The sequence below is a fragment of the Drosophila navojoa genome, chromosome 3 (genome assembly GCF_054131105.1).
Source record: "Drosophila navojoa isolate 15081-1374.11 chromosome 3, UAZ_NAV_1.0, whole genome shotgun sequence".
Classification (NCBI taxonomy): domain Eukaryota; kingdom Metazoa; phylum Arthropoda; class Insecta; order Diptera; family Drosophilidae; genus Drosophila; species Drosophila navojoa.
The window spans coordinates 25408883-25436426 of NC_142891.1; the positions used below are offsets into that span (position 1 = coordinate 25408883).

Sequence of the window (27544 nt, forward strand, 5' to 3'; positions counted from 1 at the left end):
CTCATAGGCCATTGTTTATTTAACTTACGATTAAATAATAAATACCATTAAATTTCCCGCTCACAATTATCAACAATTCTGCTGCTACCCTTTGGCATTTGTTGTTACTACGTTTTTCCACACCAATTGCAGCCCTCGCCAAGAACTTGAGGAGAGCGCCAGCGAGGGAGAGCGAGAAAGCGAGCGTTAGAGCTTTCGCTTAAAGCTTTCGCCACACACGTTTCGCCGTCGAGAAATTTTCCAACGCTCACAGGCAGAACGACGCACGGCACGGAGCACAACGCACAAAACGGGAAAAACTATCTAAAGCGCGCACAAGCAAAAGCAAAATAAGAAATAGGAAGAAAAAAGAAGGAAAACGTCGCAGAGCATAAAACAAAATCTTCAATTCTATTTTTTGTTGTTGTTGTATTGTGTTGCAGTTGCTGTTGCTGTTGCTGTTGTTAGTGTTGCTGTCGAAAATGTCTTAGTGCAAGCGTGTGGCGAGCGTTTTGATTAAGCAATTAATTGAGACGAGTGCTGTGTGATAAAAAAGAAAAACAAAAACAAATAACGGCAAGTGCAAGTGCAGTGGGTGGAAATGTTTTAAATTTGATGCGTTTTTGGGTTCGGGTTCGGGTTTTTGGGCTTCGGGTTCTCGGGTCCGGGTTCGGGTTCGAGTTCGGGTCTTTGGACTTCGGGCATCGGGCAGAGAGGGGAGCGTGCGAAAAGCGCGTAAAGAAAAGTAAGTGCCAGAATTTGTGTATTAAAATAAATCAAATAACCAACTAAGCGATGCATACACACACAAACTCATCTCCCTCCGCTGTCACTCCATCTCTCTCACTCACTCATGCACACACATGTATGCGAGCAGTGTAAGTGGCATATGCGCGAAAAAAAATGTAGAAGAGATCGTTATTATTAAAGGAATGCTTGGAACACATTAATTGCTATTGAGAAAAATAAAATAAATAATAATGTGCGACAAACGCGCGACAAAATGTCGAATATAAAAAATGAAAAAAAATATACTCAAAATCAAACACAAATACATACATTTCTATGGCTGTGTATATAAAGTAAATTTATTTATAGCGCAAACTGAAAAAAAAAAAAATAAAATAAAATAGAAATCAGAGAAAGATGTGACACGATTGAACATTTTTTATTATATCCAATAAATATTGAACTAAAAAAAGAATTGGATTCTGCAGCAGCCGACAATTTTCAAGCGTGTACACAAAAAACCAAAACTCAGACCGAGACGGACACCAGACCAGACCAAATCGTGCCGCACCGCACCGCAGGGGCAGAGCAACGAACCACAGTCAACCCAACCGTCCAACCAACCAACCACCCACCCACCCACTCAGCCAGCCAGCCAGGCGGACCCACTTGATTAACGCCAACGCCAATTCGAACGCAGAAAATCTCTATAAAAGTTCAGCAGAGAGCATGCGTTCACTGAGCTTTTGCTCTCTTTTCCTCTCTCGCTCCCGCACTCTCCGTGCTCTCTCTCTCTCAGTGTGCGTCTCGCGCCTTGCACAGGAAATTCTCTTTTTTTTTTTTGTTTTTGTCATTGACCTGTTGTGGTAGTGAAAGATTCAAAATAGTTTAAATATTTACGAGAAAAGGAGAAACCAACGAAAAACAATTGGGGATTCTTCAAATATATGTATATCAAGTGCTAATTAGATATATTTTATATGAATATATAGACTTAAATGTAATTGTTTTGTAAATGTGTATATGGAATTTGCATATTGAACGCGTGCCTTGTTCCCTGCTTTTACCCTCCCCTCGTCCAGTGTTTTATGTGTACCTGGCATAAAATTAAAGCCTCGAGGCATTCTCAAAAGCCACATCTCTACAGGCCGTTTGTAAATCGATACGGGGACACTTCAGGAAGCATCTGATTATGCACAATTAAATACTTTGCCCACAAAGCTGGCATTTATGCCTCTTGTAGTATCCGCATGTATGCATATAAGAAGAAGAAGTAGTGAATCTAATCTCAGGCATATTTTCAACTAACCCTTTGGGGTAGGCTGTTGATGTGTCACTCAAGCTCATGTTAAGTGACTGATAAAAGCAGTAGACAAATTTACAATGAGTATTTAAGCCCATTGAAGCCTAGGATATTTGAATTGCAATTTTAACTGCAGTGTTGCCACTTTGATAAAGTTGTAGATAAAATTAGAATGTGTATTTGAGCCTAGTGTTGCCACTTAGTATTGAAGCACAAATAACATTGCTAATTTAACTCCAATGTGGCCTATTTGCATTAGTAAAACAAATATCATGTTAAGTGCATGTTTAGAACTATTCTAATTATTTTCAATGTTGCCATTTGCCAATTGGAATTTGGCAAAAGATACATAAGAAATTGATTTTAAATAAAATGAATGCCAATGCCAATCTTTTTATAGTGCTGTCATTTGTCAATGATATTTTTAGATACCTGAACATCTTATCAGACTCTTATTTAGACTTTTTAATCTTAATATTGCCATTTCAATCATTTAGTGCTGGCAGTTGGAAGGTTCATTCAGAATTTTAAGAGTTTTTACGTGTTAAATGAATGTTAAATGAAATGCTAAAAGTTATAGTTTTTTGCACCTACATATAGAATGTAACTCAATTAGCGTCATGATATCTTGGCCCTATGAGAGTTCTAAAATGGAACATTTGGAGCTTGACAATGCTGGAAGCACCTAAATAATTGGTTTACCAACATTTTTATTTTAACATTCACTTGTATGTTAGCTTAATGTTAAAAATTGAATAGTCTTAACTTAACTTCAGTGTTGCCACATTCACAGGATTAGGATCAGAGGATATATGAAAGAGAATATTATAAGTGAATGTTAACCGAATGTTAGTTAACAGATATTCAATTATTATTTGCTCTTCGAGCATTAAACAGGAATATGGCTTCAGGGCTGCCATATTTTGATTAGTAATGTTAATAGATATTTAATCGCAATTTGATATTCGAATAAATATTTCTTTTAGAAAGATAGTGCTTTAACATTGAATTGGAATTTAGCATTAGTGTTGCCACTTGCAATGAACTTTCCACTAACAATAAACAAAACATACCTTATACATACATACATATATGTATGGTCTCTATTATTTATAACTAACTTATTATCTTCCTCTTTTCTTTCAGGACAACAATAGTCAATTTTAAGTTAATTCAAATTCGTAGAGCAGCAGAAAGCTTTTAGCTCTAGCCATGGGCAACGTTTGCAGTTCCGGGCAGAAGAAGAAGAAGAAGGATAAGGACAGCGCCTCCGAGCAGTCCGATGAGTATGTTGAGGCCACAATTTATAAGAAAGTCTCAAATATTAGTGTCGAATTAAACGTTACAGCTCCCCGCCCTATGAGGAAGCCGATAAAAACGAGGCACAGCCAAGCAACGATGCGAAGGACTACAATGAAAAACGAGCACCGTTGGCCGATGTGGAGGCGCTGCCGGAGACCACTCAGACCAATGACTCGAATGGCAATCAACAGCAACAGCAGCAGCAGCAGCAGCAGACGTCCCTACCCAAGTCCAATGCCACGGAGAAGGGTAAGTTGTGGAGCTATCGAATCGGATTGGATCCTAATGAATTCTGGACTTGCAGAGTCGAACAGCAACAGCACGACGCAGGGGGCGCAGGCGCCTGGCGATGCGTCTAGTGGCAGTCCGGGCATGGGCAACCTGAGCATGCTGCAGGGCAAGCCGCCGCCCGGCCGCAAAATCGAGCGCGACAAGAAGATCGTCATCTACATACTGGCGGACAATAGCACCGAGTACAAGAAGCACAAGCGTGTCATCTACAGTCTGTACAAGCATTTTAAGAGCAAGTGCCAAAGCAAGGGATTCGACTTCATCATTGCCGATGTGCACGACAGCGAGGCGCTAAGCAAGGAGGCGGGGGCGACAGCGATGACGACGTCGCTGGAGCAGCAGGCGAATGGCAATGTGAAGAAGGACTTCTCCAGACTGCAGGAGGTTAAGCGCTGGACGCAAACACCGCTGGAGGCGCAGGGCGGGCACGAGGAGGCAGCCAACTGCCTGTGCGAGATAACGCGTCATGCGACCGACGCCTACATAATACCGGTGCTCTTCCTCGGCTCCACGCTGGGCACGCCCATGCTGCCGCTGACAATTGAGAGCCAGGACTTCACCTCGGTGCTGAGCGCCGCCAGCGATGCAGAGAAATCGCTGCTCGAGAAGTGGTACACCATTGACAACTCCTACCAGCCCATGTGCCATCGGCTCTACACGCAACAAATCGATCCGTACTCCACGGAGGTGAACGACGAGCTGAATGAGCTGCTGGCGGTGCTGCTGCGCCTCTTCTCGGACGATGTGAAGGACTCGTATCTGACCACCGTCGTCGAGCAGGAGATCAACAACACGGTGCTAATAAGCCAGGAGCTGGCCAAGCGCTGTATATGGATACAGACGGGCGCCCATTACTCGCGCGCCCCAGAGAATGCCACACAGCTGGAGCTGGAGGTGCTGCGTCGCATCACGCGCATCTACGCCGAGCTCAAGAATCAGCTGTGCGAAAAGAATCTCATCCGAATGCTACCCACCATGAATATCCTGGACGACGAACTGTCCTCGGTCATCGAGAGTCTGCTGGACAAGTCGCTGGCGGGCATCTTCGAGGAGCACCTTCAGAAGAGTATACCCTACAACACGCTGGGCGTGGATCGTGTCCTCCTCGAGGAGCTGCAGCTGATCGGCCACTACTCGAAGCTGCTAGCCCAGAACTCGGCCAACTTCGACATTATGAACGATGTGAAGCGCTACATACGCGACGGCACCTCCCAGCCGTTGGTGGTATCGGGCGCTCGGGGGAGCGGTAAAAGTGTGCTCGTGTCCAAAATCATGGAGAATGTGCATCGATGGAAGCCAGAGGCACAGCTAGTACTGAGGTGAGCTCGAAAATGAAGACCAAACTCTCAGTAGGAGAAATTTACGAAGGTGCTGTGGATGTGGAAGGTGGAGATCTGGTGTGATATATCAGCTGATTCTTCCTTACAAATTCTTTCGTAAGCGATTTATGCTCCAGCTTTCAGACTAAGCCAAAATTCCAAGACCAATGTCCATATATAGATGTCGATATATACATATATCCAATGTTGATAAATAGATTGAAAGAGACATAATTTGTGTATGCCTCCCTGTTTCTCTGTCTATGTAGCTGCTATGTCATCAAACATGTTACCCATAAAAGTTAATATTAACGAACCAAGCCAATAGCTGAACCCATATAGTCGGTGTCTCTCTAGAGTAGTTAATTAAAAGCTCAATAGATATATTTTCATTTACTAATCTAGTCTAAAATGATTCTGGATGTGAAATTGAAGGAACAACTTTTGATTTAGAAATTAATTAGTGTCATAGTTGTCGGAGTCTAATATATATGGCTATCTTGTCTATTCAACTATCATATAGTTAAGTTATTGGGTAGATGATTTCCTCCCGAAAATACCATATATATTGGCTAGCTTTTTAAGGGACAGTGATATAGACATGATAAAAGTGATAGATCTGAGTAGTTTAAACTTCTCTAGAAAGTCTTCACTTTTCCTATTTTTCTATCTTTACTATCTGCTTTAAAGAGTGTTACATAAGCTAGCTTACCGAAATTGGGAATTCCTTTATAAAGCTGAGCAGACATGCTTGATAGGATCCTCAGCCTGAGAAAGTTTAACGATTAATCTATTCCCTTCTTAGATATGCCAATTTGAGCGCACGCTCCTCAGACATCACTTCGCTGTTAGGATCGATAGCCAATCAGATGTCGGTGCTGGAGACGGGTCAGCAGTGTCAGGTGCCACACGTAAGTCGAGCGAATTTGATGACAAATTCGAGTTTAACATTTCAAGGTTCCTTACAGATCCTGGAGGCGTATGCTGGCGTGATCAAAGCGATTTTGGGTAGACAACAGCGCTTCTTTGTGCTCATCATTGACGGATTGGATGAGCTGCAACGGGATGCGGCGCTCGATTGGCTGCCGCTGCAGCTGGGCAGCTGCGGCAAGCTGATATTGACGGTCAGCGAGCGGGAGGACGAGGAGGGTGAGAGCGATTCATTTGATATGCTCGCGGCGCTGGCGCAGCTGGGCATTCCACAGCGCTGTTTCCTACGTCTGCGCCAGTTCACCGAGCGCCAATGGCACGACATACTCAGCTCCGGCGGCGGCGATTTCTATGCAGCAAACGGGGCACTGAAGCTGCCCGACGATTGGAAGTCGCTGCACGGCAAGACGCCCTACCATGCCAAGTCGCTGTGGTGGCTCGCCTGGCTGGGGCATGTGGCGCAGCCAATTAGCGAGATCGGGGATATATCCAGCAAGATATTACAGGTGCTGGAGACGAAGTTCGCGGCAGATCAGGTGGAGCTGATGCTGTTGATTGTGCGACTGTCGCCGTGGGGCATACGGGAGAGCGACTGCTTGGGCGTTTTTCAAAAGATCACACAACTGGAGGCGCAGGTCGTCTTCAAGATTTGGTCCAAGTTCTGCTGGCTGATGGGACCAATGCTTTTAAATCTGAAAAATATTAGAATAGCGGACAGGAGCTTTGGACGCGCCGTCCTGTCGAGGTATGCGCAGAAGCAGTGGCTGGTACATGAAGCGCTGCGCGACTACTTCGATCGCCAGGAGAGCGAGTTCAAAGGCAGCGCCGGTGTCAAAACGTAAGACAAACTCAATAATATTCATAAGCCGTAACTAAAGTGTTTCACCCTTCAGCTACAACTATCAGAAGTACTTAAAACTGCCTTATCATCATTTCTGTGCGGTGATCGAGGATAAGCCGGCGCCGCATAAGATCGACATACTCTTCAATTGCTTCTACTTTACGGACTTGCAGTGGATAGCCAACAAGGTGCATGCCACGGGTCCGGCGCATCTGATGCATGACATTCTGCATGCCGAGTGGCTGGCGGGAAGCGAGGGCTCTACGGGCTATGTACATATAAATTTCTTGAAGCAATTTCTGGTGCGCTACCTCCACGAGCTGAGCTACGATGGTCAACAGTTCTATACGCTTATGAAGTACTATCTGAAGACGCGCTTCAAGGACGACGAGAGCCTGAAGGACGACGAGAAAATACGCTCCTGGTGGGAGTACACAAATGAGCTGGAGTTCGCCTTTCTTGAGATACTCAATGCCGATCTGGATGCCAAGGACGATGAGGCCAACGCTGCCGAATCGAATGCCACACCAGCTGTCAGGGGCTACGATGTGCTGATGAACCTGCCGCAGCCGGGCTGCTATGTGGCGTCGCTGTGCACCGAGCGCGCTGAGATTTGCATCTGGGATGTGAAGAACTGTTGTCGCATACGCGAGCTCCAGGGCATTCAGCAGCCCACAGCCATGTGTCCAGTGGGCAATTACGAGGCGGCTGTGCTGTGTCGTCGCGAGATTCGGGTCATCAACCTGGACGAGGGCAAGTTTAAGGTATGGTTAACCATAGATTCGATATCATTATTATTAATTATTATAATCTTCGCACCATTCGCAGGTCACACTGAAGGGCGTCATGAACCAGAAGATGCCCTACTTCGGCCTGCACGATCAGAATCATTTGGTTTGTCTCTCACGCAACCGCATGTATGTGAATCTGATGAATCTGGAGTCGGGTGATTGTGTGACCACCTTCAAAGCGGGCGAGGATCGGTTCCTGAACTCGTTGCTCGTCTCGGGCGACGGACGGTGAGCAAGCCAAGAAATACTCCGACTTAGCATTCGACTCATTCAAATATTTGAATTCTGTAGAATTTTGGTTTGCGGCGATGAGACGCAGAAGCCATTCCCATTGCTCGTCTGGCATTTATCGCAGCGTAAACTGCTCTACGATCTCCGGATTCCCCATCACGATTTCGTCACATCATTATCGGCCATTACCCATGAGGGGTCCTATGTGTGCGTGGTGGCCAAGGAGCTAAACGAACCGACAACGCCAAATTTCATTGTGGTCTACGACCTGCAGAGCGGCACCTTGTTCAAGAAGTGGAAGCCCAGCTGCAACACAGTATCTCTGGCTATCTCTCAGCTGAATGCCTGCGTCATCGCTGGTCTGGAGGATGCCAAGATATTGATATGGGATCTGGTCACTGGCAACTGCAAGTGCACGCTCATTGGACACAATGCGCCCGTCACGTACTTGAAACTGGACCCACTGGGCAAAGTGCTGTTGTCCTTCGACAAGGAGGGACGCGACAGTGCAATACGCTTGTGGGAGTTGAACACAGGTGGGTGAAAGTACATCTAGCCTCTCAATGAATTCTTATGCTATTTTGTATCATCTGGCTCACAGCTAAGTCCTTGGCCGTCTATAAGCCACCCGCGAAGATCAGCACCTGCGAGATTTTGCCAAACGGTGCATATGTTGTGCTCGCCCTTGTGGATCGCAATGATCTGCTAACGCTCGCATTGAAGAACTATGGAGGCAGCTCGGCCAATGCCCTCGAGGACGACTGTGTCACCTTGTATGGCAATCCCGACAACCAGCACAAAGTTTTTAACTTAAGTAATTAAAAGTTGATACAGCTGCCTGAATCAATTAAACTTAGATATCATTATTCAAATTAAAAATACATTTATGAAAAAAAAAAAACAAACAAAAAGAAATGCAAAGAAATTATAATTCCGAATTATATAAATATCACATATAAAATCTTCTCATGCATAATTCATTAGTTGTATGTAAAATTCTTGAAAAAAAAAACTTACCAGATGTACAAAAGGCTAAAGAAATAACCAAAAAGAAATTATAAATTAAAGATTCATTAAGTCATCTAGCTTTATTGTTGTTAATTCTCATGGTTCTCCGATCAATTCTGGCGTCTCTCTCTCTCTCGGGTTTAGGTGGTGGCAAAAAGATAGAGCAAATTCTTAGCGAATTGAATGATCTCAGTGCCGCCCAGCTTGGAGGTGCCATAGATGCGATCCACAAAGGTGATGGGCACCTCGGCTATGGTGAAATTATGCTGACGAGCACGAACCAGCATTTCCATTTGGAAGACGTAGCCCTTGGAGACGCAACTGGAAATGCACTTTTCGAGCACCGGCTTCTTGTACAGCCTAAAGGAGCCCGTCAAATCACTGGCATTGGGTCGGAGCAGCACCTGAGACAGATAGTTGGCTCCACGCGAGATGAGCTTGCGCTTGAAATCCCAGCCGTAGACGCCGCCGTTGCCTGCATAACGAGTGCCGGAGACAATGTCGTAGTCACCCGACTCCTGTAGTTTTATGAACTCGGGTATGAACTTGGGCTGCAAATAAAGAGACACACACGCACATATAAGTATCACACGTCAGTGCAGGGTCATTATCTACGCTTACATGATGACTCAAATCTGCATCCAAGATAATAACAAAGTCGCCGGTCGCATGCTTTATTCCGTGTATGTAGGCGGTCCCTAGGCCCAGCTTGCCAGCGCGTGGCCGTAACACAATTATATCCTCGCCATAGATCTTCTGCAGATCCTTGGCCACATCCAACGTGCCATCTGGACTGCCATCGTCGATCACAATCACCTCGTAGTCGTAACCGCTGGAAAACCAATTTTTTTTTATCAATTCGCTTATTCGATAGCAATTCAACTTACCTAACTTTCATATATTTTACAATTAACCATATGATAATTGGTAAATTGTCCCTTTCGTTATATGTGGGCAGCAAAATGCTGTATTTATGGCCATTTGACGGCATTTTGTCTTGTTTACTCTACAAATAATTTAGCAAACATTAAGGTGGCGTTCAATTAAAGAACGAGCTGGAACTTTCACTAAACAGATCTAGCTCGATTGTTTTGCACAGAATTCCAGTGAACAGTATTGGTTAACACAATGCGAAAACAGCTGTTACTTATCGATATAGCAGCGCTATCAATGAACTGCACTAGCTGCAACTGTGCAAAGGCAGTGTAACCACAGATACGGCGGTATGCACCGCTATTTAATTTTAATTTAGTTTGTGTTAAATGCAAAGTAGATGCCGCTAAAGCTCAACCTAGCGACTTCAATTAAGTAAATGTGTGTTTAGTGTAACTGACTGCACAATGGCCAAGAAAATTCCATTTAATGTGGTCTTTGCTTCAGGTAAACAAAACGTTATGTATTCTCAAATTGTTTTTCCCTTCACAAATTATAATAATTTACTTTTATTTAATTTCGTTTCTGTTTGTTTTTACGTTTTTATTTTTAGTTACCATTAGCTCTGCGCTCGCCCAGCGCAGAGTATCGCGCGCCATTTGGCTGCACTTGAGAAATCGATAAAAAATCACACATACGCATAGTGCGACGCCAAATTAAACAACATTCAAAAGTAATTTCACGGGATAGAAAAATATTTATTTATTACAATTATACATTTATATATATTGATCTAGAGCAACCATTCCACACTATTAAAACATATTTATTTTATAAGACATACATTTTGAGATGCTCCATAAAGTAGTAACTGACTGCAATAATGCAATTGAAATCTATGATGGTCATTGTTTGCATATATCTTCATTATATTGACAGATTACTGTTTGTCATAATATGTCTGGCATGTCTGCAACGCATATCCAATTAAATATGCAGTCAAAGAATTTATTTGGCACCGAGCCAAGCGCGAAGCGCCAAGCCAATTGACAATTCAAATTGCCTTCGTTGCGCTTTAGAAAGTTTACTTTGTATTCATTTTTTATTGTACTCAATGAAAGGGGATTCTCCTTCATGTAGCCTCATAACCTTCACCAATTTGGATTCCTAGCCAACAGCCCCTTTTACGCGGACTTTTGCCTGCGGTACTTGAGCTTAGTTAGCAGCGACCCCACCGGCCCAATTATGGTCAGGAAGTAGACTAATACCGTGGTTAGCATCAGGGCAGGTATAAACTCATGATCAACGACACGTGTAAAGAACTTTGAATAGTAGCCCAGGTAAATGGCCGTCATGCCAATCGTAAAGCTGAGCAGTCCAAAGAGATTATGACGGAAACGCATTTCCGAGGGTGGAAATACTTTCAACGCAAATTTGGGCTGGAAGAAGTTAACCAGACCGCCAACAACGCTCGCAGCGCACCCAAAGGCAGCGGCCACACCTGAAAGTCAATTAAACTGATGTGTTTACTGCTTAGTGAGGTGTGAAATGTATGCGCACACGTACCGAATCTACCATGCCAAGTGTTAAAGTGCACATCCTTCTGGGAGAACTTGCCCAAGGCGCCCAGTAGCACCATCGAACCACCGACCAATTGCAGGACGCCATGCAAGCGAGATTTGTTCTTGTGCGAGAGCCAGCGGGTAATTCGGTTTACCTTATAGTGTGACATCAATGCCTGAGCAATTAGTACATGAAACTGAAAAAAAAAAAACAAAGTATTAAGGTATAAAGGTGACAAAACCAATGATAAGCAGCAACAGTGAAAATTGATGTGAAAACAATGATTATGGGGTGTTGAAATTTACAGTTATGTTATTGAAAATATTTCGACATGATAATAATGATAATGGGGATTTTAATTTAGAGTTATGTTATCAAAAGTTAGTTTCAAGATAATACTTACTCCTACGCCCGTCATAAACATGTGCATGGCCGTATCCTGAAATTCCAGACTCCTGGCGAGCGTGAAGAAAAAGGCACCCACCACAAAGATCAGCATATGGTTTATGCTGTTTAACAGGCTTTGAATTTGTAACAGCCATGGTGACGACGCAGATGACGAGCTTGTTGCTTGCTTCATCTTGAAATCAGCCGTAAAGCAGTATGATACGTTCCGCCGTGTCGCAGACTAGAAACGAGACTAAGTTAATATTCTCAATGAGCTGCGCATAGTACATATGTATAAAGAGCGGCAGAACGATGTACAGCCACGTAATCGTTGCTGTTGGTATGTGTGATAGCGTCATTCTCAGACCTCTCTGGAGAGGTTTTGTTTTGTTTTTGTTTTCGTTTAATTTATACATGGACTGACTAGTCGACAGCCGCTAACATTTGTTATGATTAGAGATGTGTCATATGCTTCACTTGAATAGTTCATTAAAATGAACCACTTAATTTAATGCAATTTGCTTCATATAAGAGATTATAAATTGTTTATCAAGTTTTAAATTACTTCATCTAAGATTTTTACAACTGTTATTCCAGTTATAATAATTACTTTAGTAAGAAACAGTTAATGGTTCGTTCATGATTGCTGAACTAACTGAACTTATGAAGCGAAATGAACTTGCATTGCCAACTCAATTTGATTCCTCACATTTCACAATATTCGTTGCTTACCAACACTGTTAATGTTAATCAATTAAGCCAGCGCTTTGTTTAATTTTTGTGGTTTTAGACGAGGACCCCGGCTTCCCGGCCAGCGAACTTAACACACATGGCCCCACGGTACACGGCTGGCGCAGTGCCGTGGACAGCAGACTCAGCACCCACGACATCATCTTGCGTTTCCACCAACCGGCTAAAATTTATCGCATCCAGCTCTTGGCCCATCAGTATTTGATACGTGAGTTTGGCTGTTTGTAGAGGAATTCTTTTACTATGTAAAATTTGTTGTTTTAGCCGAAAAAGTGGAACTATGGCTACACTACTCCCCAAAGTCTATGCCCAGCACTCCGTCCTCACAGTACTTTGATTTTCTTGGCTTTGTCGCGCTCGCCGACAATGCGAATACCAACTACAAATCACGCGAGTTGCAGAGCGTGACGGTGAATCCGAGGCGAGGAACGCACTTGAAGCTGCGTCTGATTGGCGCTCATTGCAATGAGTTGAATAGCACCCAGCAGATTGCATTGATGGCGGTCAATGTGCTCGGCGAGGATTTGGAAACGGCTGCCCTCAGTGAAGGCGACGAGCATGTGGCCAGCGAGACGGCGCCCATAGACACCGCGACGGGTGAGCTGGCACTCGCCTCCATATGCGATGATCTGCTATTTTCCATGTACGTGGAGGAGTCCATTGTCCACTATATACGCGAACTGGAGCAGCGCAAGGTTAAGGCAGTCAGCATGGAAAGATTCGAATATGCGCGCAAACTAAAACTTTGCATGACGGCACTGCGAACGGCGGGCGAGCGCTTGGGTCGCTATGCGCTGGCCAAGCGGCAGGCGGTGCAACAGGAAGATTTTAGTGCGGCCAAATTGCGCAAGGAGCAGATCGAAATGTATCGCGCTTGTGTGCTCAAGCAACTCCAAGTGGAGCAGCTGCTCGAGAACGAGGGAGCACTCAGCCAGAATGATCAGAGCTGCGAGATCTATGCGGGCGGCAAGCCTAGCCTGCCAGCTGCACCGAGTCTTCAGGATGTGGCACACGCTCTGGCCGAGGCTGTCAGCAATCCCAAGTCCAACAGTGTGCAGCTCGAAAAGTCGCCCAGCCATGAGGTGGGCACAGTTGCGCCTGTTGCTGCACTGCATCTGCATGCTAAATCCCACGACGAGCTGCCTCAGTCGCCGCGCCTGCCCATGGCATCACGACATAGCTCGCCCATGTCCAGTCGTCAAGGATCCCTAAGGAGGAGAAATAAAAGTGCACCGCGTAATTCTTACGAGGATTACGAGGAGCGAGCCATACCCACGCTTAGGCAGTAAGTTTGAGTACAAGAAACAGATCAATCTGTACCTATTGTTGTTGCTGTTGTGATTAGGGAGCAGTTTGCATGTGGCATGAGTTGAAAGCAGCACAACACAAACAAATAGTTATAGAAACGCCTCAGTAACAGTAATTGTCGTCGATGTTTATGCTGCTTTTTTCTTTTTATTTCTCCATTTCCGTAAACGTTGTCTCGTTCCTTTACCATTAACTGTTTAGCTCAAATACTAATGAATTTTTAAGGGAGTGTCAGGGCAACGCGCTGCTCGAGGCGGATCCCAATCGCAGCCGTTCCCGCCTCAATGACCGCGAGCGTCGACAAGCTGCGTTGCCCATCTTGGTATTTGGCAGCGAGTTGGTAAGACTTACCCACCGGTTTACCAACCATCAATGTCCATAGTAATCTGATGTGGTCTCTTGCAGGTTGAGCTATTCTATTCGCGACAGTTTCAGGATCGCGAGGATGGCTTAGTGCGCTTGCGCAGCTTTCTCAAGGAGCAGGAAACGGATGAGGCGGCTAGCAATGAGCATGCAGCCAGTCCCAACAAAGTGGCACGCAGCGCCGCTTTGCTGCTGCACCGTGCCGTCCGAGATGCAGTCTATTCAGTGTTTAATCAGGCGACAGAAACGGTGCGGGTGCTGTTCCTTGAATATGTGCCCGGTCGCGTGTCGCCCAATGAGGTGGCTCGATGCGTCGATCGTTTGCTGCCCGAGCTGTTGGCCAAGTCGGGTGATCCCTCGGCGCGTTTGCATACGCTGGCGCAGCACACTATACTCAGTATCGCCGCATGTCCACAGGTGGCCGAGCAGCACCTGGTCGCACCTGCGCTGTCGCGAAGCGTTGGCTCTGGCACGCATCAGCGTCTAGCCATGAGCCGGCTGCAAATGCTCGAGCAATTGGTGCACACACAGGGCAGTAGCACTGACAAGCATAGCGGATTGACATGCCGGGCTCTGTCCGACTGCGGATGCTCGGGCATACATCATCCAGCGGAGCCAGTACGCAAGGTGGCTGAGCGTATACTGCTACTCGTCTATAAGGTGAATCCGCGGCTGGTACGCAAGCAGTTGCCACCAGACGATGACATCACGCGTCGCAATTTGCTCTACCGCCAGCTTTTTACGGAGTTTGACAAGCTGGATCTAGAGCGCAAGCAAGAGCTGCTAGAAGTGCACAATTCAGGCAATGATGCGGAATTAATGCAGCCCACAACCAGCACAGATGCGTCGCGGCTGCTGAAGAGCAAGAGCGGAATGGCATTGGGTACGTCTGTGGTGGGCAATGGCTACGTCAGCTGCAATGGCAAGCAACAGTACAACGAGCAACTGAAGCGCTCCATGCAGTCGGCCTCGAACTCACGCAAGGGATCCGCAACCAACTCGGAGTCCACTGAAGAAACAACACCAAAAATGTGAGCACCGTACAGTGTAATTAGAAATCCAGTACTCAAGCTGTATTCTTCGTTACAGCAATTGCATGTTTTGTGGTTGGAGCTGCCCTGGGAGCGACGCTAGCCAACTGGATCGCCACTATTGGAAGACCTGTCCCTTTCTCACCAAGTGCCCACAATGTAGTCAGGTGCTGGAGGTAGCTGCGCTCAACTACCATTTAATTAGTAAGTATTCCCAGTTATTCTTACTTGAATAATAATGGCAGATGTATTATGATATTCCTTGAATTACAGACGAATGCGAAGCCAAGGAGAGCTATGTGGTGTGCACCCGCTGCACGGAGTCGGTGCATAAACAGCTATATGAGCTGCATCAAATGGAGGACTTTTGCCGGGGTATTCTACAATCTTTCAATTCTCATGTAGTTCACACTTAATATGCATATATTTATTTTATTTCAGAGCTTAAAACTGGCGCTGCTCGCTGCCCACTTTGTCATGATGATGTGCATCTGCCATTGGACGGAGGCTGGAAATTGCATCTATTAAGCGCTGGCGGCTGTCCAGGCAATATACGTAAACGGAATTTAAAGAAATCAAACTAAACAATACCTTGTGACGACAAAAGTCATTGATAACTGAACTATCTGTCTATTATAAGGTAGATCATTTATGACAAGCCAACTATTACGGCCATTAGCGTAATTTAAAGTAATTTTTGTTACACACAGATTCAATTTAGCACATTTTGTTACAGGACTTGGTGTTAAGTTCAACATTATTTATGCTTTATACATTTTGTTAAACTTTATACGAGTATATATGTTTTCTACGCAATGTGATTTGTTAACTTATACATAAACACGAATTTCTAAACGTCCCACAATAATAAAGCCAATCAACTGAAGTTTCGAATGTGACTTTTTATTTAGGAAATCCGATAAAATCGATATGCTGAAAGTATATTGGTAATACGGTCTTTATTCGAGTTGGCAGCACTTTTGTGATAGTCATGAATACTTATTTTAAATGGGGTACCTTATTTTAATATTCATAAGTAAAATATACATAAATAAACGATTTTTTAATGAATGAGCTCAAAATAAAAAAATTTAGTTCTAGCAATGTGGATGAAAATTTAAATTTGAATTTAAAAATGCCGCCAATAATCGATAAATGTGAGAACGTTTTGTGGTAAACAATATGGACAATCGACCCGGTCCTTGATTGAGCTGGCAGCACTGTTGCTGCAGCATTAAGTGCCAGTCTTTCATGAAGCAATTAATTGGCACTTAACACTTGCGAATGGTACAATGGTGTTAGATTTAAGTAAATAGTATTTGATAAATATAAGTGTATTATAAATAATAGTTGTAAATATACCATCTCTGAGGTGAATGGGTCAAAGTGTGTGTTGCAAAACAACCCCCTGACCAGCTGAGAGTAATGCGTGTGTGTGTAAGCAAGTGTGCGTCAGTAATTTAGTGTATATAAATGCATGTGTGTGAGTGCACGCGCGCGCGCCTCTGTGTGTGTAAAGCGTGAAAAAACAGCCGGCAAAATTAGTTTTTGTTTTTGCATGTGAAATTAATTGACCAGTTGCCGTGCTTCGTTCCATACATATGTGTTGTGACCAGTAAAAGTCACTCTATCGCGCAAACCAGTTAACGATGCGCTGAACATTGACAATTAACGTAAAAGCCACTGCCGCCTTTCAGTCAATTGCCACAACAACAATTAGAACAGTGGCGCCGTTGCTGCCGTGTGAACCATATTCATCTATAAGAGAGGATCTCTCGCGACAATAACAGCCAACGGAGCACGTGCGTTACGCCTGGAATATACATATATACATATACATACATATATAAATATATAAAGATGCAGCGCTTGTGGCGATTGCTGCATTGGCGGTACCTGACACGGGAGCAAATCAATGGCTTTGACAATTACAAGGTATGATGCAGGGCAGGGGGTACGGCGTCGCATCGGTCCGTTCATAAATCTAATGTATTTTCCTTTATATGCAGTACAGCGCCATAGACACGTCGCCGCTCAGCCAATATGTAATGCATCCATTTTGGAATTGGCTGGTCAAGGTGAGTGCATACGGCATATTCATAACAACAGCAGAAACAACAACAATTGGCAAACCAAAAAATCAATAATTTTAACAACTTACGTGTTCATTATTCATTCAGTTCTTCCCGCGCTGGTTTGCGCCCAATCTGATGACCTTTCTGGGCTTCCTGTTCAGCGTGATGAATCTGGTGCTGCTCTCCTACTATGATTGGAACTTCGATGCCAGTTCGGGAGAGGAGGGCACCACACCGATACCCAAATGGGTGTGGTTAAGCGCAGCTATAAACATATTCCTGGCGTACACGCTGGATGGCATTGATGGCAAACAGGCGCGTCGCATTGGCCTGTCCGGGCCACTGGGCGAACTGTTTGATCATGGCCTGGACTCGTATACGGCGATGATCATTCCCACATGCCTGTACAGTATCTTTGGACGCAGTCGGCTCTATTCGGTGCGGCCGATGCGAATGTATTACGTTTGCCTAACGGTCTATTTCAATTTCTTCGTGTCGCACTGGGAGAAATACAATACGGGCGTATTGTATCTGCCGTGGGGCTACGATGTCAGCATGTGGGGCAGCACTGCCATGTATTTGTTCACGTGGTGGGCGGGCTTCGAGCGATGGAAATTCGCTCTGCCATTGGGCCCGCTCGGTAGCCTGCCTATGGGCAATGTTATGGAAGCGGTGCTACATGTCAGCGCCATGGCGAATCTACCTCTAGTAGTTATCAATGTCTACAAGTAAGGGCCACTCTCTCTCTCTCTCTCTCGCTGGGTTGTCATGCATTTCAATTAACATTCAATATTGCCTTTTACAGCTCATATGTCAAGCGCACCGGCCGGATGCTGTCGGTTTGGGAGGCAGTGCGTCCGATGTGGCCATTCGTGACCTACTTTGTGCTGTTGTTGCTCTGGCCATTTTTATCGCCCAACGATATTATGGAAAGGGATCCGCGCGCCATGTTCATGCTAAGTGGCACAATCTTCTCCAACGTCAGCGTAAGTTCCTTATCTTCCCTTATCTCTGCAGACTATTGAGAAAGCGTTACACGCTTACATTTGGCCTGAAGGCTTCAATTTATTTAGTTTTGTATTTTATTGTTTGTTGTTAACGATGGCTATTATCATACTCGAGCCCTCGAACACTTGTTGGGTCATTAGCAAACTAATTGTCTGCCCGCCCAGCCCTCTCCTCCAAGCAAGCCTCAAATGTCGCAGCAAGTGACTCAGTTTAGATATGGAGTGGCGTGGTTTTATATTCGTCACCTTAAGGGGTTTCTTGCCTAATACCTAATAAAAGCGACTCAATATCGCTTATAGCTAAGATAACAAAGCAATGAGTGCTTAATAATAATAATAATAATATTAATATACTAAATATTTGTTTGTCTTGCGACTATAACCTTTCATATTTGTAGTTCTATATTGATTGATTGGAATATAGGCTAGCTACAGCAAGCACATATAGCTTTGATCAATGTTTGGTCTAGACACTTATCGGAGCTGCTATAAAACTAAGTTCTTACAAGTGAAAATGGAAATTCAAATAATTCATGTGTGCGACGTCCGATTAAAATTGGTTCGTATACTCACTTCGGAGGGTTGTTAAAATATACGTGTAACTGTCTTGGAACTTCTCCACTCCAATTATAGTTATAGTCATTGATTAGCGATGAAAAATTATTAGATATTCTTAATCCAATCCGAACGGAATTTATTTATTTAATCTTTCTTTTATCTTTTAAAAAATCTTCACTTAAGTTGATATAATCTAAAGTCTTAAATATTATGCTCATTACGTACTTCCTTTCAATAAAAATTTCATTGCAATGAGATATTCTTTAGAAATGTCTAACAGAATATCAAAAGTCTAAATGAGCAGAGATTATGTGTTATAATCCTAGAAGTATAACACCTATAAAAGGTTAGATAGATATATTAAGCGCATTTGAAAACATTTTGATTTCTCTATGCCTAGCATTAGATTTGGCAAGGATTTCGAAAATACGACACACTCGAAGCAATATCCAAACGTCAGCTTATTTAATCTAAAATTCTCAGCTTTCATAACAATAACAACACTCAGAGAAAAAACACTTGAGAGAGAACATTTTATCGACATGCCGCCCTTTTGCTGTGGCGGCCGGCGCTGTGCCAAAGACTTGGAGAAGACCAACGCTGAAGGTGACGATGCCACCGAGGAGCAGCAGGCGAAGGCGTCGCCGATAACAGTGACCGAGGCGGAGAAGCCGCTGACCCTCAAGTTCTATGCCCGCCACGATTGGCCCTATTACCGCTGCACCGATGAGGAGATTAAGCGCATGCGCGAAAAGTTCGATAAGAAGGGTCCCGAGATAAATGTACCGGACGCAGAGGGCAATTTCAAGAAGTATGAGCCGAAGCACTCGACACCGCAACCAGTGACAGAGAATCAAATATACGGCTGGTACCACACTCGCGCCTTTCCGTACAAGGCCAAGGATCGCGGTGTCTTTGTATTTCCACGCGAAGCAGATCCATTGATAAAGCTGATTCTGGAAACCAATTTGATGGCTAAGCAAAAGTCGCAGACATGAGTAGATTGATTATCTGCATTAAATTATGACCATGGCTAATATAATGCATATAGACATATCTATCTGAAGAACATCTCGTTGTTATTGAACTTCAATTATTGGATTATCCCAGATAGAATTAAACGAACAAAAATGCACCATTTCTGTCAACTTTCATTTTGTAGTCCATTCGTTTGTGCGACTCGAAATAATGAATTTTTACTTAGAGCAACATATGTATTTATATTAGTATATCATTCAAGAGCTGCTGCACATAAAAAAAAGTTTCTATATAATTGGAATAGATCTTAACTATACACCCTCTTCAGCAGATTTCAATGGGTATGCAAAGTTTGACATTCGAGTAGTAGTAGTCCGATACGATGAAATTCCGTTCTCAGTCAATGAACAACTTTCAACAAATACACTACACTACACACATAATTTTAGATTCTAAATTTTGCCTTTATTATTCGCTTCGATTGAAGATTTTGATAGGCTTTGAGGTGGGCAAGAAGTGCTAGAAGATGCCAAGACATCACTATCGTCGTCGGCGCCGCAACCGCGACTTGCACTTCAACATCGACCGGGGGTTACTGAAGACCCAGATATTGGACGCTGAGCGTCCGTTGACCACCAAGTTCTATGCGCGGCACGATCACTCGTATTACCACTGCGACGATGAGACGCTTGAGAAGATGCGCGAGAAATACCATAGGAAGCTGCTGCCCGAAATGAATGCGAAAGTGAATGGGAATGTGGTGGCTACGCCGTCCAGTCAGTCAGCCAGTCAGCCTGTGCCACGGCATGTCTCAACGCAACCAATGACGGAGAATCAAATGTATGGCTGGTATCAGCATCGGGCCTTCGACTTCTTGGTAAAGGATCGGGGCGTCTTTGAATTTCCCCGCGAGGGGGATCCGATGATTAGGATGCTTAAGAATTCGCGTTAAGGGCGCCAGAGAGCTGTTGCTGGATGGTCGGGATGGTCCTTTCCCAGTAACAATTTTAGTTGAATTTTCGATTGATTCCACAATTAACATTATTTGTTCCAATGTGCCTCGCATTGTTGAGCCAAAATAAATCTTAGTGCTACAATGGACTCCGCAATTCATAGCCAATGGCTTTTCATTTGATGTCCCTTGCAGTGCCGTCTGATTGTGTCGCAGATGTCAGTGACGCGGTGCGAGGCCTGGCACTGGCAGGCGCCCATGTTCGTGATGTCCTTGCTGATGAGCCTGTGGCTGCCGGTCCTGGAACGGCCGTTGCTCTACATCCTGCTGATCGTGACCACGTTGACCCACTGGCATTACGGCGCCAGCGTCGTCAATCAGATGTGCGAGCACTTCAATCGGGTTTGCTTTACAGTGCATAAGCGAGTGACGCATCTGGATGTGAATCAGCAGCAGGAGCAGAAGACGCTGCAGGAGCAGCCTGAGGAGCAGCCGAGGACAGTGAAACAGGATTAGGCTGAACTGGATGTTGGTGAACTGTTTAACGTGTTCGAATTGCATGTCTCTGATGTGCATCGATCAGCTTGGAGGCTTTTATTTCATGACAAATCACGGGAGATTATACAGATATATTATACGTTTGTTCTACTTAGCGCTTTTTGAACAAAAAAAAAAAAAAAAAAATTCTCAGGTAACAGAAAACACGAAGAGTTTGCTTGAGTTGCACTCAATTATCAATTACTATCGCTAACTGAAGTATTCTTAAATTCGATTGTATTATTCGTTCTAGTATCTATTTATCAGAGAGATCTCATCTCTGGCAATTTAAATATCAATCCATGACAAGTCTTCGCCAAGTATTCAATTCGATTATCCCCATCTGCAGTTTAGTTTTCAATCCTATTTTACATCACAGACATTTTGGGGGAAAACACGAAACTGAAACGACGCTCGCTTCCTATATCATATAATAATTGTTCATGTTCTTAATCGTATATTGTCTACTTCAATTTAAATAGGTGTATATGTATATGTGGATCTAATGGCATACCTTACATGTGCTTAATTTATTTTGTATTATTTTTCAATTGTTTTAGTTCAAAGTGTTTAGATTGTGCGAAAGGGCCAATTGAAATTTTAATTCATGCAATTCTTAGCTAAGATATAACCGCCAAGACCTCTAATTATTTAAATGCATACTATGTAATTATTATTTTAAAGTAAAACACACACACACACGCATATGTAAACTTCAAACTATGAATGCTTAATTATATTATACACGCAAATATATTTAACTGTAAATGTCGCTTCCCTATCCTCGAAAACTGTGCGAACAGCCAACAACAAAGACAACAACCACTTAAGAAATAAATTTATATTTTAGAAAACGCAAAAATACAATTGAAGTGCTAAGTGTTTCAGCTGAGCTCTGAGAGTGAGCTCCTAATCTCGATTATAGATCGGACAGAAAACATTTAGCAGCATCCGAAAGCAAATTAGTTTATACGCAAAAAAAGGGAAATAACTGAGGTAAACTCGAGTCAAGGTGCCCGATTATTAGATACCCTAATTAATTTAGCATAAAAACATGCAAGTTATAGATCTCTCACTTTCACAATCAACTCCCAAGCTAAAAAAAACAAAAATCAGATGACTCTAAGACTAGAAACGATTTCCCTATAATTAAATACTACATTTCGATATGGGCCTTAATCGATAACAGTTAAAGGATAAACGTGATAGATTTTTGAAAACAAACTTCAGCTGCTTCTTAGCACTGGGAGAGACAGACATAGCTATTTCATATCGTCCTCGTGTTCAATGCTATGTATATAAGTACATATATAGTCTAAGGCGTCTGCCACGCCTACATCAGCGTGTTACATATGTAAATGTTAACTATACCATTATGGCCTGATTTCACATTTTCACTGAGCTCAGAGCATAATAATTGTATACGAGGAATAAGAATAGAATGAATTCTTTGAATCGTTAATCTGATAGATAAATAAATTTAACTAGAACGCGACTTCTTCTGCTTCGTATAATTCTACTGAATTGAATCTATTTAATTGGTTTATTGATGCGTAGAAACTGCACCTAATAGAGTCCCCACGACTGCCAGCAGGTTTGCCCAGCTGTCCAGTTCTCCAGCTGTCAACAATGTATCGATCAGTTTTGAGTACGTGCTCGGGCGATTAGCTGGATATCGAAATGCTTCCTCATTGCCTAATTGGTGTGAAAATCTAATTCACGGATCGCTGCGCGCACTTGGAGAATCCATAACACCCCCAACCCCACCCTGCCCCTGCTCCTTTTCCAGTGGGCAAAAAATAAACATTACGTAGCAGCGCGGGTGGCAGAGGCGGCAGCAGCGACGTCGACGTACGCAAGTCACGCACACGAAATGGGCACGACAACAGCAACAACAACAACAACAACAATGAAGATTACATACGAATAAAAAAAACAAACAATGACCAACAACAGCAACAACAACAACGTGGACAGAAAACCAGAACGAGAACGAGATGCAAAAGAAAGCAACAAAGCAGCGACGTCGACAGCGGCAGAATATGAAAGTTGCGCATGCGCCGACGCGTCGCGACGCTGGTTCTAACCAGTGCTGCCATTTTTTTTTTTTTTTTTTTTAGCACAAAAAGCTAAACTTAGCTGGAAAGGAAGTGAAAAAGATTTAGCTGAATCGTGAAGTTAACACATCGGAGAATGTTTTTTTGAATGTATATTTATGTGAATTCAATTACACAATTGAAATGCAGAATAAAAGCTTTTCCAGGTTACAAAACCCTTACCGCAATCGGACTAGATATTTTATGGTATTTAGATATTTAAAAAGCTAGAATTCGCTCATACCAATGTTTTCAAGTACCTTACCCAATTGGACTGCTAAAAAGCCAGAGCAGAGAAAAAAGCTTAAATGCCTTCACTGGCGCTGGCGCTGAGGCCAACGTCAACGTCAGCGCCGACGTCGACGTCGATGTTATAGCTGTTGTTGCTGTCTTTTAATCAGTTGCGAAGCAGAAGCGCGCGAGCTAAGAACGTAGAATTTATTGAGCGCTTGTGAAATCTGTCGTGTCCAAACTCTAGAAGATTGTCTGAGATATGCTTTGGAAGAGCTCCAAGCAGCTGCCGCAGCTGCTGTTTTTTGTGCTGCTGATGCAGCTCGGCGCATCAGCGTTTGCTTCAAAGTCGTCCTATTTGCGCGACAGCACAACTGAAATGCCGTCCACTAGCAATCAAGGTCCAAGCCCGAGTCAGAGTCAGAGCCCCAGCCATAGTCAAAGTCAGACGCCAGCTACTGTAGCGGAGGAGCATTTTCCGGCTGTGGCGCCGCCGCAGGCAGCCGTTGAAGCGGAAACAGGTCTGCTGCAGCCACCGCTGTTGCCCATTGTGGAGGCAGAGGACGGACTGCGTCGCCGCGTAGTCACCTACGATCAGCGGCAGGAGGGACAGTATAACATACGTGGCGATCTGGAAAACTTCATGATACTCGTGATCCCATCCGCAACGCAGGACAGTTTCAGTCTCTTGGATCTTTTGAGCAAGTCCACCATGCGCGGCGGCTCGAAGACCAACAGCAAGCGTAAGCATGCCTCGGCCCTCAAATCCTTCTACCAGCGACAGCAGCTACAACAGCAGCAGCAGCAGCAGCAACAGCAGCAGGTACTGCAGTCGGGATTGCCAGGAGGTCTGCCCGAGTTTATTGAGGGACGCACGCCGTACCACGTGGACATCTCCGCCACCAATGAGGAGCTACTGCAGCAGCAGCAACAGCAGCATCCGCGTTTGCATCGCCAGCAGGTGGATGTGTTGCCACCTCAGCTGATTCCCATGCCGCAGCTGATCAAGCCATATCACCTGGAGGCGGAGCCGGAGCTTATACAGGCATTGCCCCCCGTCCCAGCCAGCAGCGGCAACAGCAACAATCTACTCGAAGGCTTTAACCAGGCGAGCTCTCAGTATTATCGCAATTCCCGCTCGCTGCGCGGCCAAAGCTTCCTGGAGACCAATCGCCTGGCTGGCGACTCCATGGCCAGCTCCAATGCCCGCGCCATTAGCGTGCCCCTGTACCGCAGCGATGTCGCCCGCAGCCAAACCCAACCGGACACTGCGAACGTCCTGTATCCGCCCATCGATGTGCCCGCCTACATAATTAACGAGGCACAGCCGCGTAATTGGCAACTGAGCGATGAGCCCACTCCGATACAGCCCAAGCATCTGATCGGTGGCGAGCCCCTGCTCAGCTTCGAGCTACTGGGCGATGCCCTGGCTGACTCCAAGACCCTATTGCGCGACGGCCTGGCCCGCTGTGCTCCGGGACAGCGACGCGACAGCTATGGCGCCTGCCGCCAGGTCGAGGGATACTGAGACTGAAACACTTTCCAGACTGCTCAACGAAAGCGCACACACATATGTATTAGGCTAAGCATCGCAATAGATGATTAGGCATTCGACTTAAGATTCACAGTTCATACACACACACACACATAATAAATTTAAAAATAAAAATAAATTAATTTAAATATTAAAACACAAAAATTGCATTTCAAACTTAAAAATATTTTATTGAATTAAATAACTATTAAAAAACATTGACAAGAAATTGAATTATTGAAGACGCCAATAAAATATTAAGAAATCGTACAAAAAAAAGTTTCAAATTAAAAAAGAACAACTAAAAATAATAATATTAATTGTTTAAATAAACTCACAAGATTTCATTCAAATCAAGCGCCCAGCCTTCATGAAGGACAATGTTAAGCTTAACATTTATGTAAGGGCAAAGGCGCATCGTGCTGTTAATTGCCAATGCTAACATTCATTCTGTCTGTTACATAGCAGCAGGAAGTCAGTGTGGGAGAGCATTAAATGCGAATCTAACGGGAGGGCAAATCGAATTGCTTATTATTGTTCTATGCATAACGGTACTCTTCATTGCTAACGTTATACTTTCATTGGTGCATTGAAACCGGAAGACGTGAAAAATGAATGTAACGGTAATGACGCGATCAAGGATAAGTCAAATTGAATGTGAAGTTCAGCTGTCATCAAGGGGGCCAGCAAAAACAGAAAAACTAAAATAAATTAATAGCGATGCATTAACTAAGGCCTGAGCCATCATTTTGCAACGTTGCAATTTTCAATTGAAAACCAGTTTTAAGCACACACACACACACCTTAATCTAGGAGATAGAAAGTGCAGCTTCTAGTTTCTGATAGCAGCATCTTCCTGTATGAATTGGCAAGAGAGTTAGTTGGGCGCATTCTCTGATGCCTGGTGCCTACTGGCTTACTCGATGGGTCAATGAACTCACACACTCTACTACAAGCAGCTCAAACAAGATGCCGTTACTTACAATAAACAACAAACCACAGCAGCTTTTTTTATTAGTAGCCAAAGTAATTAGAACGTTTTACAATGACTCGCGTTATTTTCCTCCAACAAATATATGTAGGTTATAATGCTAAGCTAGCTGGATGTGCTAAATATTACATACACATATGTATATATATAGTTATGTATGTATATACATTCTATATATTAAATACATAAATATCAATTAGTGCTACCCACATTATGATGGCAATTTTCTTTTGCATATGTACATATGTATGTGTGTACATAGCTCTGGCCAGGGGCGTGGCGCACTGGTAAATAATGTTTGGACGGGGCTGATACTCATTAGACTGCTGGCTAATTTGCCTTCTCAACTTTAAAAAATCACAAACTTAAAAAAATAAAAATGAAAATCATTTTACATTTATAGATGAAATTGATTAGCCAATTCATTTCAAGCAGATTGTTGACTCCAAGAATGGGGGATACTGGTGTCTCATCCCACACCCTGGGCTACTGGCTCTGGCATTGTTTAAACGCATCGAGCTGCGGTCAATGGCAGCCTCTAATCTAGGTTCTCACATTGCCATTACAATGCGGAAGTCTTTTGGCCATTGAACTGAGCATCTGTGTAGCACACAAGCGGGTTTTTCGTTACCCATATGCAACTGGGAAACTGGCGACGGGCTAAGGCTCATCTTATTTGCCAGGCTGTAGCTCTGGCTCATTCATCGTTCGCCGTCGGAGAGCAACGGTCCTGTCTGCGCAAAGAAACCGCTCAACTGAAATGTGCAAGTTCACCAATCGTTTATTTGTCCTGGCTTTGCTGCAATGCGTTGCCTTGGCCCTGCCAAAGCCGCTGAAGAGTCGTAGCAGTGCCACCGATTTAATTGATCTATTGTACAATGATTATGGCGACTATGGTTACCAGGTGGAGGAGGTTCACTACGACCAGCGGCAGAAGGGTTCGGAAAACTTACGTTGGCATCTAGATGGGTTTGTTTTCGGCTTACCAGTTCGCGAGGACTACTCCTGGATGGAACAGCTCTTTGAGACATATTCAAGTGAGCAAGGCCAATCGCAAGCAAAAACAAAATTTTACAAAAATGTATATATTTTAGACAGTCCACTGGCAGCCATACGAGAGCCAGTCGATACATATCCGACAGAATCTATAGGTAATAAAACAGATCAGACGACAGCTCAAGTGGTAAATATATCAACGCCGAAGAAGGACATCGAAAGTCGGCACAGCCCCAATTCTAAACTGTCCAGCGCACCACGGTTTGTATTTGTTATGGAAAGCTAACTAGAGCCTTATTTTTATTATTATTATTTTTTTACAGCACAAAATCAGAAATGGTGCAGCTTCTAAAATTGTTTCGACGTCCGCAAGCTTAAATTGATACTATATGAGACGTAGAATCGAATCTTTAAACTTTAAGTTATGGCAAATAAATAACAACTTTGAAAACAAACAAATGTGTATTTATAAATTAAACTTAGTTCAAATTAATTGTTGAGTAGTATCCGTTAGAAGATTATCTAAATCACAAAACGCAATATATGTGTTACAGAAAAGTACTGTACGACTAACAAGTCGCAGGAATAGT

General features: G+C 43.8%; 9 protein-coding genes across 12 annotated transcripts; 7 read left to right on the plus strand and 2 right to left on the minus strand.

The window, feature by feature from the left end:
• The first annotated feature begins 230 nt into the window (after positions 1–230).
• LOC108649407 (uncharacterized) lies at positions 231–8641 on the plus strand. Of its 2 annotated transcripts, none has more exons than XM_030386652.2 (10): positions 231–724; positions 3158–3297; positions 3360–3562; positions 3618–4923; positions 5729–5834; positions 5892–6691; positions 6747–7458; positions 7523–7713; positions 7777–8252; positions 8318–8641. In XM_030386652.2, exons 2-10 carry the CDS (start codon positions 3224–3226, stop codon positions 8536–8538), a joined length of 4089 nt encoding a protein of 1362 aa, XP_030242512.1. In that variant the 5' UTR covers positions 231–724; positions 3158–3223; the 3' UTR covers positions 8539–8641. The 2 variants fall into 2 exon arrangements, with proteins under 2 accessions (XP_030242512.1, XP_089114368.1); XM_089258242.1 differs by lacking the exon at positions 231–724 and adding an exon at positions 733–1061.
• A 137-nt stretch (positions 8642–8778) lies between these two features.
• On the minus strand, positions 8779–9819 carry Dpm1 (Dolichyl-phosphate mannosyltransferase subunit 1). The gene is made up of 3 exons (XM_030386655.2): positions 9612–9819; positions 9346–9556; positions 8779–9275 (listed from the first exon to the last, which is right to left on the minus strand). The coding sequence occupies exons 1-3, from the start codon at positions 9713–9715 to the stop codon at positions 8865–8867; spliced, it is 726 nt and encodes a 241-aa protein (XP_030242515.1). The 5' UTR covers positions 9716–9819; the 3' UTR covers positions 8779–8864.
• A 62-nt stretch (positions 9820–9881) lies between these two features.
• LOC115563533 (centrosomal protein of 104 kDa) lies at positions 9882–15885 on the plus strand. 3 transcript variants are annotated; one of them, XM_089258243.1, is made up of 9 exons: positions 9882–10104; positions 10211–10330; positions 12338–12505; positions 12562–13582; positions 13807–13945; positions 14011–14999; positions 15058–15203; positions 15273–15374; positions 15441–15885. In XM_089258243.1, exons 4-9 carry the CDS (start codon positions 12603–12605, stop codon positions 15581–15583), a joined length of 2499 nt encoding a protein of 832 aa, XP_089114369.1. In that variant the 5' UTR covers positions 9882–10104; positions 10211–10330; positions 12338–12505; positions 12562–12602; the 3' UTR covers positions 15584–15885. The 3 variants fall into 3 exon arrangements, with proteins under 3 accessions (XP_089114369.1, XP_030242513.1, XP_030242514.1); XM_030386653.2 differs by lacking the exon at positions 10211–10330; XM_030386654.2 differs by lacking the exon at positions 10211–10330 and having other exon boundaries at positions 13831–13945.
• LOC108649872 (transmembrane reductase CYB561D2) lies at positions 10605–12008 on the minus strand. The gene is made up of 4 exons (XM_089258244.1): positions 11990–12008; positions 11564–11788; positions 11164–11356; positions 10605–11098 (listed from the first exon to the last, which is right to left on the minus strand). Exons 2-4 carry the CDS (start codon positions 11738–11740, stop codon positions 10782–10784), a joined length of 687 nt encoding a protein of 228 aa, XP_089114370.1. The 5' UTR covers positions 11741–11788; positions 11990–12008; the 3' UTR covers positions 10605–10781.
• Positions 15886–16206: 321 nt separating the features above from the next.
• On the plus strand, positions 16207–21874 carry LOC115563531 (ethanolaminephosphotransferase 1). The gene is made up of 5 exons (XM_030386648.2): positions 16207–16934; positions 17009–17077; positions 17180–17802; positions 17880–18060; positions 20765–21874. Exons 1-5 carry the CDS (start codon positions 16860–16862, stop codon positions 21083–21085), a joined length of 1269 nt encoding a protein of 422 aa, XP_030242508.1. The 5' UTR covers positions 16207–16859; the 3' UTR covers positions 21086–21874.
• On the plus strand, positions 19072–19711 carry LOC108658665 (uncharacterized). Its single transcript, XM_089258245.1, has one exon. The coding sequence runs from the start codon at positions 19182–19184 to the stop codon at positions 19635–19637; it is 456 nt and encodes a 151-aa protein (XP_089114371.1). The 5' UTR covers positions 19072–19181; the 3' UTR covers positions 19638–19711.
• LOC149091930 (uncharacterized) lies at positions 19955–20732 on the plus strand. The gene has a single exon (XM_089258246.1). The coding sequence runs from the start codon at positions 20144–20146 to the stop codon at positions 20567–20569; it is 426 nt and encodes a 141-aa protein (XP_089114372.1). The 5' UTR covers positions 19955–20143; the 3' UTR covers positions 20570–20732.
• Positions 21875–23504: 1630 nt separating the features above from the next.
• On the plus strand, positions 23505–25075 carry LOC108658613 (uncharacterized). Its single transcript, XM_018111272.3, has one exon. The coding sequence runs from the start codon at positions 23696–23698 to the stop codon at positions 24959–24961; it is 1266 nt and encodes a 421-aa protein (XP_017966761.2). The 5' UTR covers positions 23505–23695; the 3' UTR covers positions 24962–25075.
• Positions 25076–26718: 1643 nt separating this feature from the next.
• LOC149091931 (uncharacterized) lies at positions 26719–27413 on the plus strand. Its single transcript, XM_089258539.1, has 3 exons — positions 26719–26995; positions 27053–27215; positions 27278–27413. Exons 1-3 carry the CDS (start codon positions 26719–26721, stop codon positions 27330–27332), a joined length of 495 nt encoding a protein of 164 aa, XP_089114665.1. The 3' UTR covers positions 27333–27413.
• Positions 27414–27544: the final 131 nt, after the last annotated feature.

What these genes read in the sequence shown, in the direction of transcription:
- LOC108649407 (XM_030386652.2), top strand. Translation starts at nt 3,224, where the DNA reads ATGGGCAACGTTTGCAGTTCCGGGCAGAAGAAGAAGAAGAAGGATAAG. An exon ending in GAGGCACAGCTAGTACTGAG is followed by an intron (nt 4,924 to 5,728) that starts GTGAGCTCGAAA and finishes TTCCCTTCTTAG; the next exon opens with ATATGCCAATTTGAGCGCAC. An exon ending in AGCAGTGTCAGGTGCCACAC is followed by an intron (nt 5,835 to 5,891) that starts GTAAGTCGAGCG and finishes GGTTCCTTACAG; the next exon opens with ATCCTGGAGGCGTATGCTGG.
- Dpm1 (XM_030386655.2), bottom strand. Translation starts at nt 9,715, where the DNA reads ATGCCGTCAAATGGCCATAAATACAGCATTTTGCTGCCCACATATAAC. An exon ending in GTAAAATATATGAAAGTTAG is followed by an intron (nt 9,557 to 9,611) that starts GTAAGTTGAATT and finishes TTGGTTTTCCAG; the next exon opens with CGGTTACGACTACGAGGTGA. An exon ending in ATGCAGATTTGAGTCATCAT is followed by an intron (nt 9,276 to 9,345) that starts GTAAGCGTAGAT and finishes CTTTATTTGCAG; the next exon opens with CCCAAGTTCATACCCGAGTT.
- LOC115563533 (XM_030386653.2), top strand. Translation starts at nt 10,065, where the DNA reads ATGGCCAAGAAAATTCCATTTAATGTGGTCTTTGCTTCAG. An exon ending in TAATGTGGTCTTTGCTTCAG is followed by an intron (nt 10,105 to 12,337) that starts GTAAACAAAACG and finishes TTGTGGTTTTAG; the next exon opens with ACGAGGACCCCGGCTTCCCG. An exon ending in GGCCCATCAGTATTTGATAC is followed by an intron (nt 12,506 to 12,561) that starts GTGAGTTTGGCT and finishes TTGTTGTTTTAG; the next exon opens with CCGAAAAAGTGGAACTATGG.
- LOC108649872 (XM_089258244.1), bottom strand. Translation starts at nt 11,740, where the DNA reads ATGAAGCAAGCAACAAGCTCGTCATCTGCGTCGTCACCATGGCTGTTA. An exon ending in TGTTTATGACGGGCGTAGGA is followed by an intron (nt 11,357 to 11,563) that starts GTAAGTATTATC and finishes TTTTTTTTTCAG; the next exon opens with TTTCATGTACTAATTGCTCA. An exon ending in CACTTGGCATGGTAGATTCG is followed by an intron (nt 11,099 to 11,163) that starts GTACGTGTGCGC and finishes ATTGACTTTCAG; the next exon opens with GTGTGGCCGCTGCCTTTGGG.
- LOC115563531 (XM_030386648.2), top strand. Translation starts at nt 16,860, where the DNA reads ATGCAGCGCTTGTGGCGATTGCTGCATTGGCGGTACCTGACACGGGAG. An exon ending in GTAGTTATCAATGTCTACAA is followed by an intron (nt 17,803 to 17,879) that starts GTAAGGGCCACT and finishes TGCCTTTTACAG; the next exon opens with CTCATATGTCAAGCGCACCG. An exon ending in CAATCTTCTCCAACGTCAGC is followed by an intron (nt 18,061 to 20,764) that starts GTAAGTTCCTTA and finishes TGTCCCTTGCAG; the next exon opens with TGCCGTCTGATTGTGTCGCA.
- LOC108658665 (XM_089258245.1), top strand. Translation starts at nt 19,182, where the DNA reads ATGCCGCCCTTTTGCTGTGGCGGCCGGCGCTGTGCCAAAGACTTGGAG.
- LOC149091930 (XM_089258246.1), top strand. Translation starts at nt 20,144, where the DNA reads ATGCCAAGACATCACTATCGTCGTCGGCGCCGCAACCGCGACTTGCAC.
- LOC108658613 (XM_018111272.3), top strand. Translation starts at nt 23,696, where the DNA reads ATGCTTTGGAAGAGCTCCAAGCAGCTGCCGCAGCTGCTGTTTTTTGTG.
- LOC149091931 (XM_089258539.1), top strand. Translation starts at nt 26,719, where the DNA reads ATGTGCAAGTTCACCAATCGTTTATTTGTCCTGGCTTTGCTGCAATGC. An exon ending in GCTCTTTGAGACATATTCAA is followed by an intron (nt 26,996 to 27,052) that starts GTGAGCAAGGCC and finishes TATATATTTTAG; the next exon opens with ACAGTCCACTGGCAGCCATA. An exon ending in AAACTGTCCAGCGCACCACG is followed by an intron (nt 27,216 to 27,277) that starts GTTTGTATTTGT and finishes ATTTTTTTACAG; the next exon opens with CACAAAATCAGAAATGGTGC.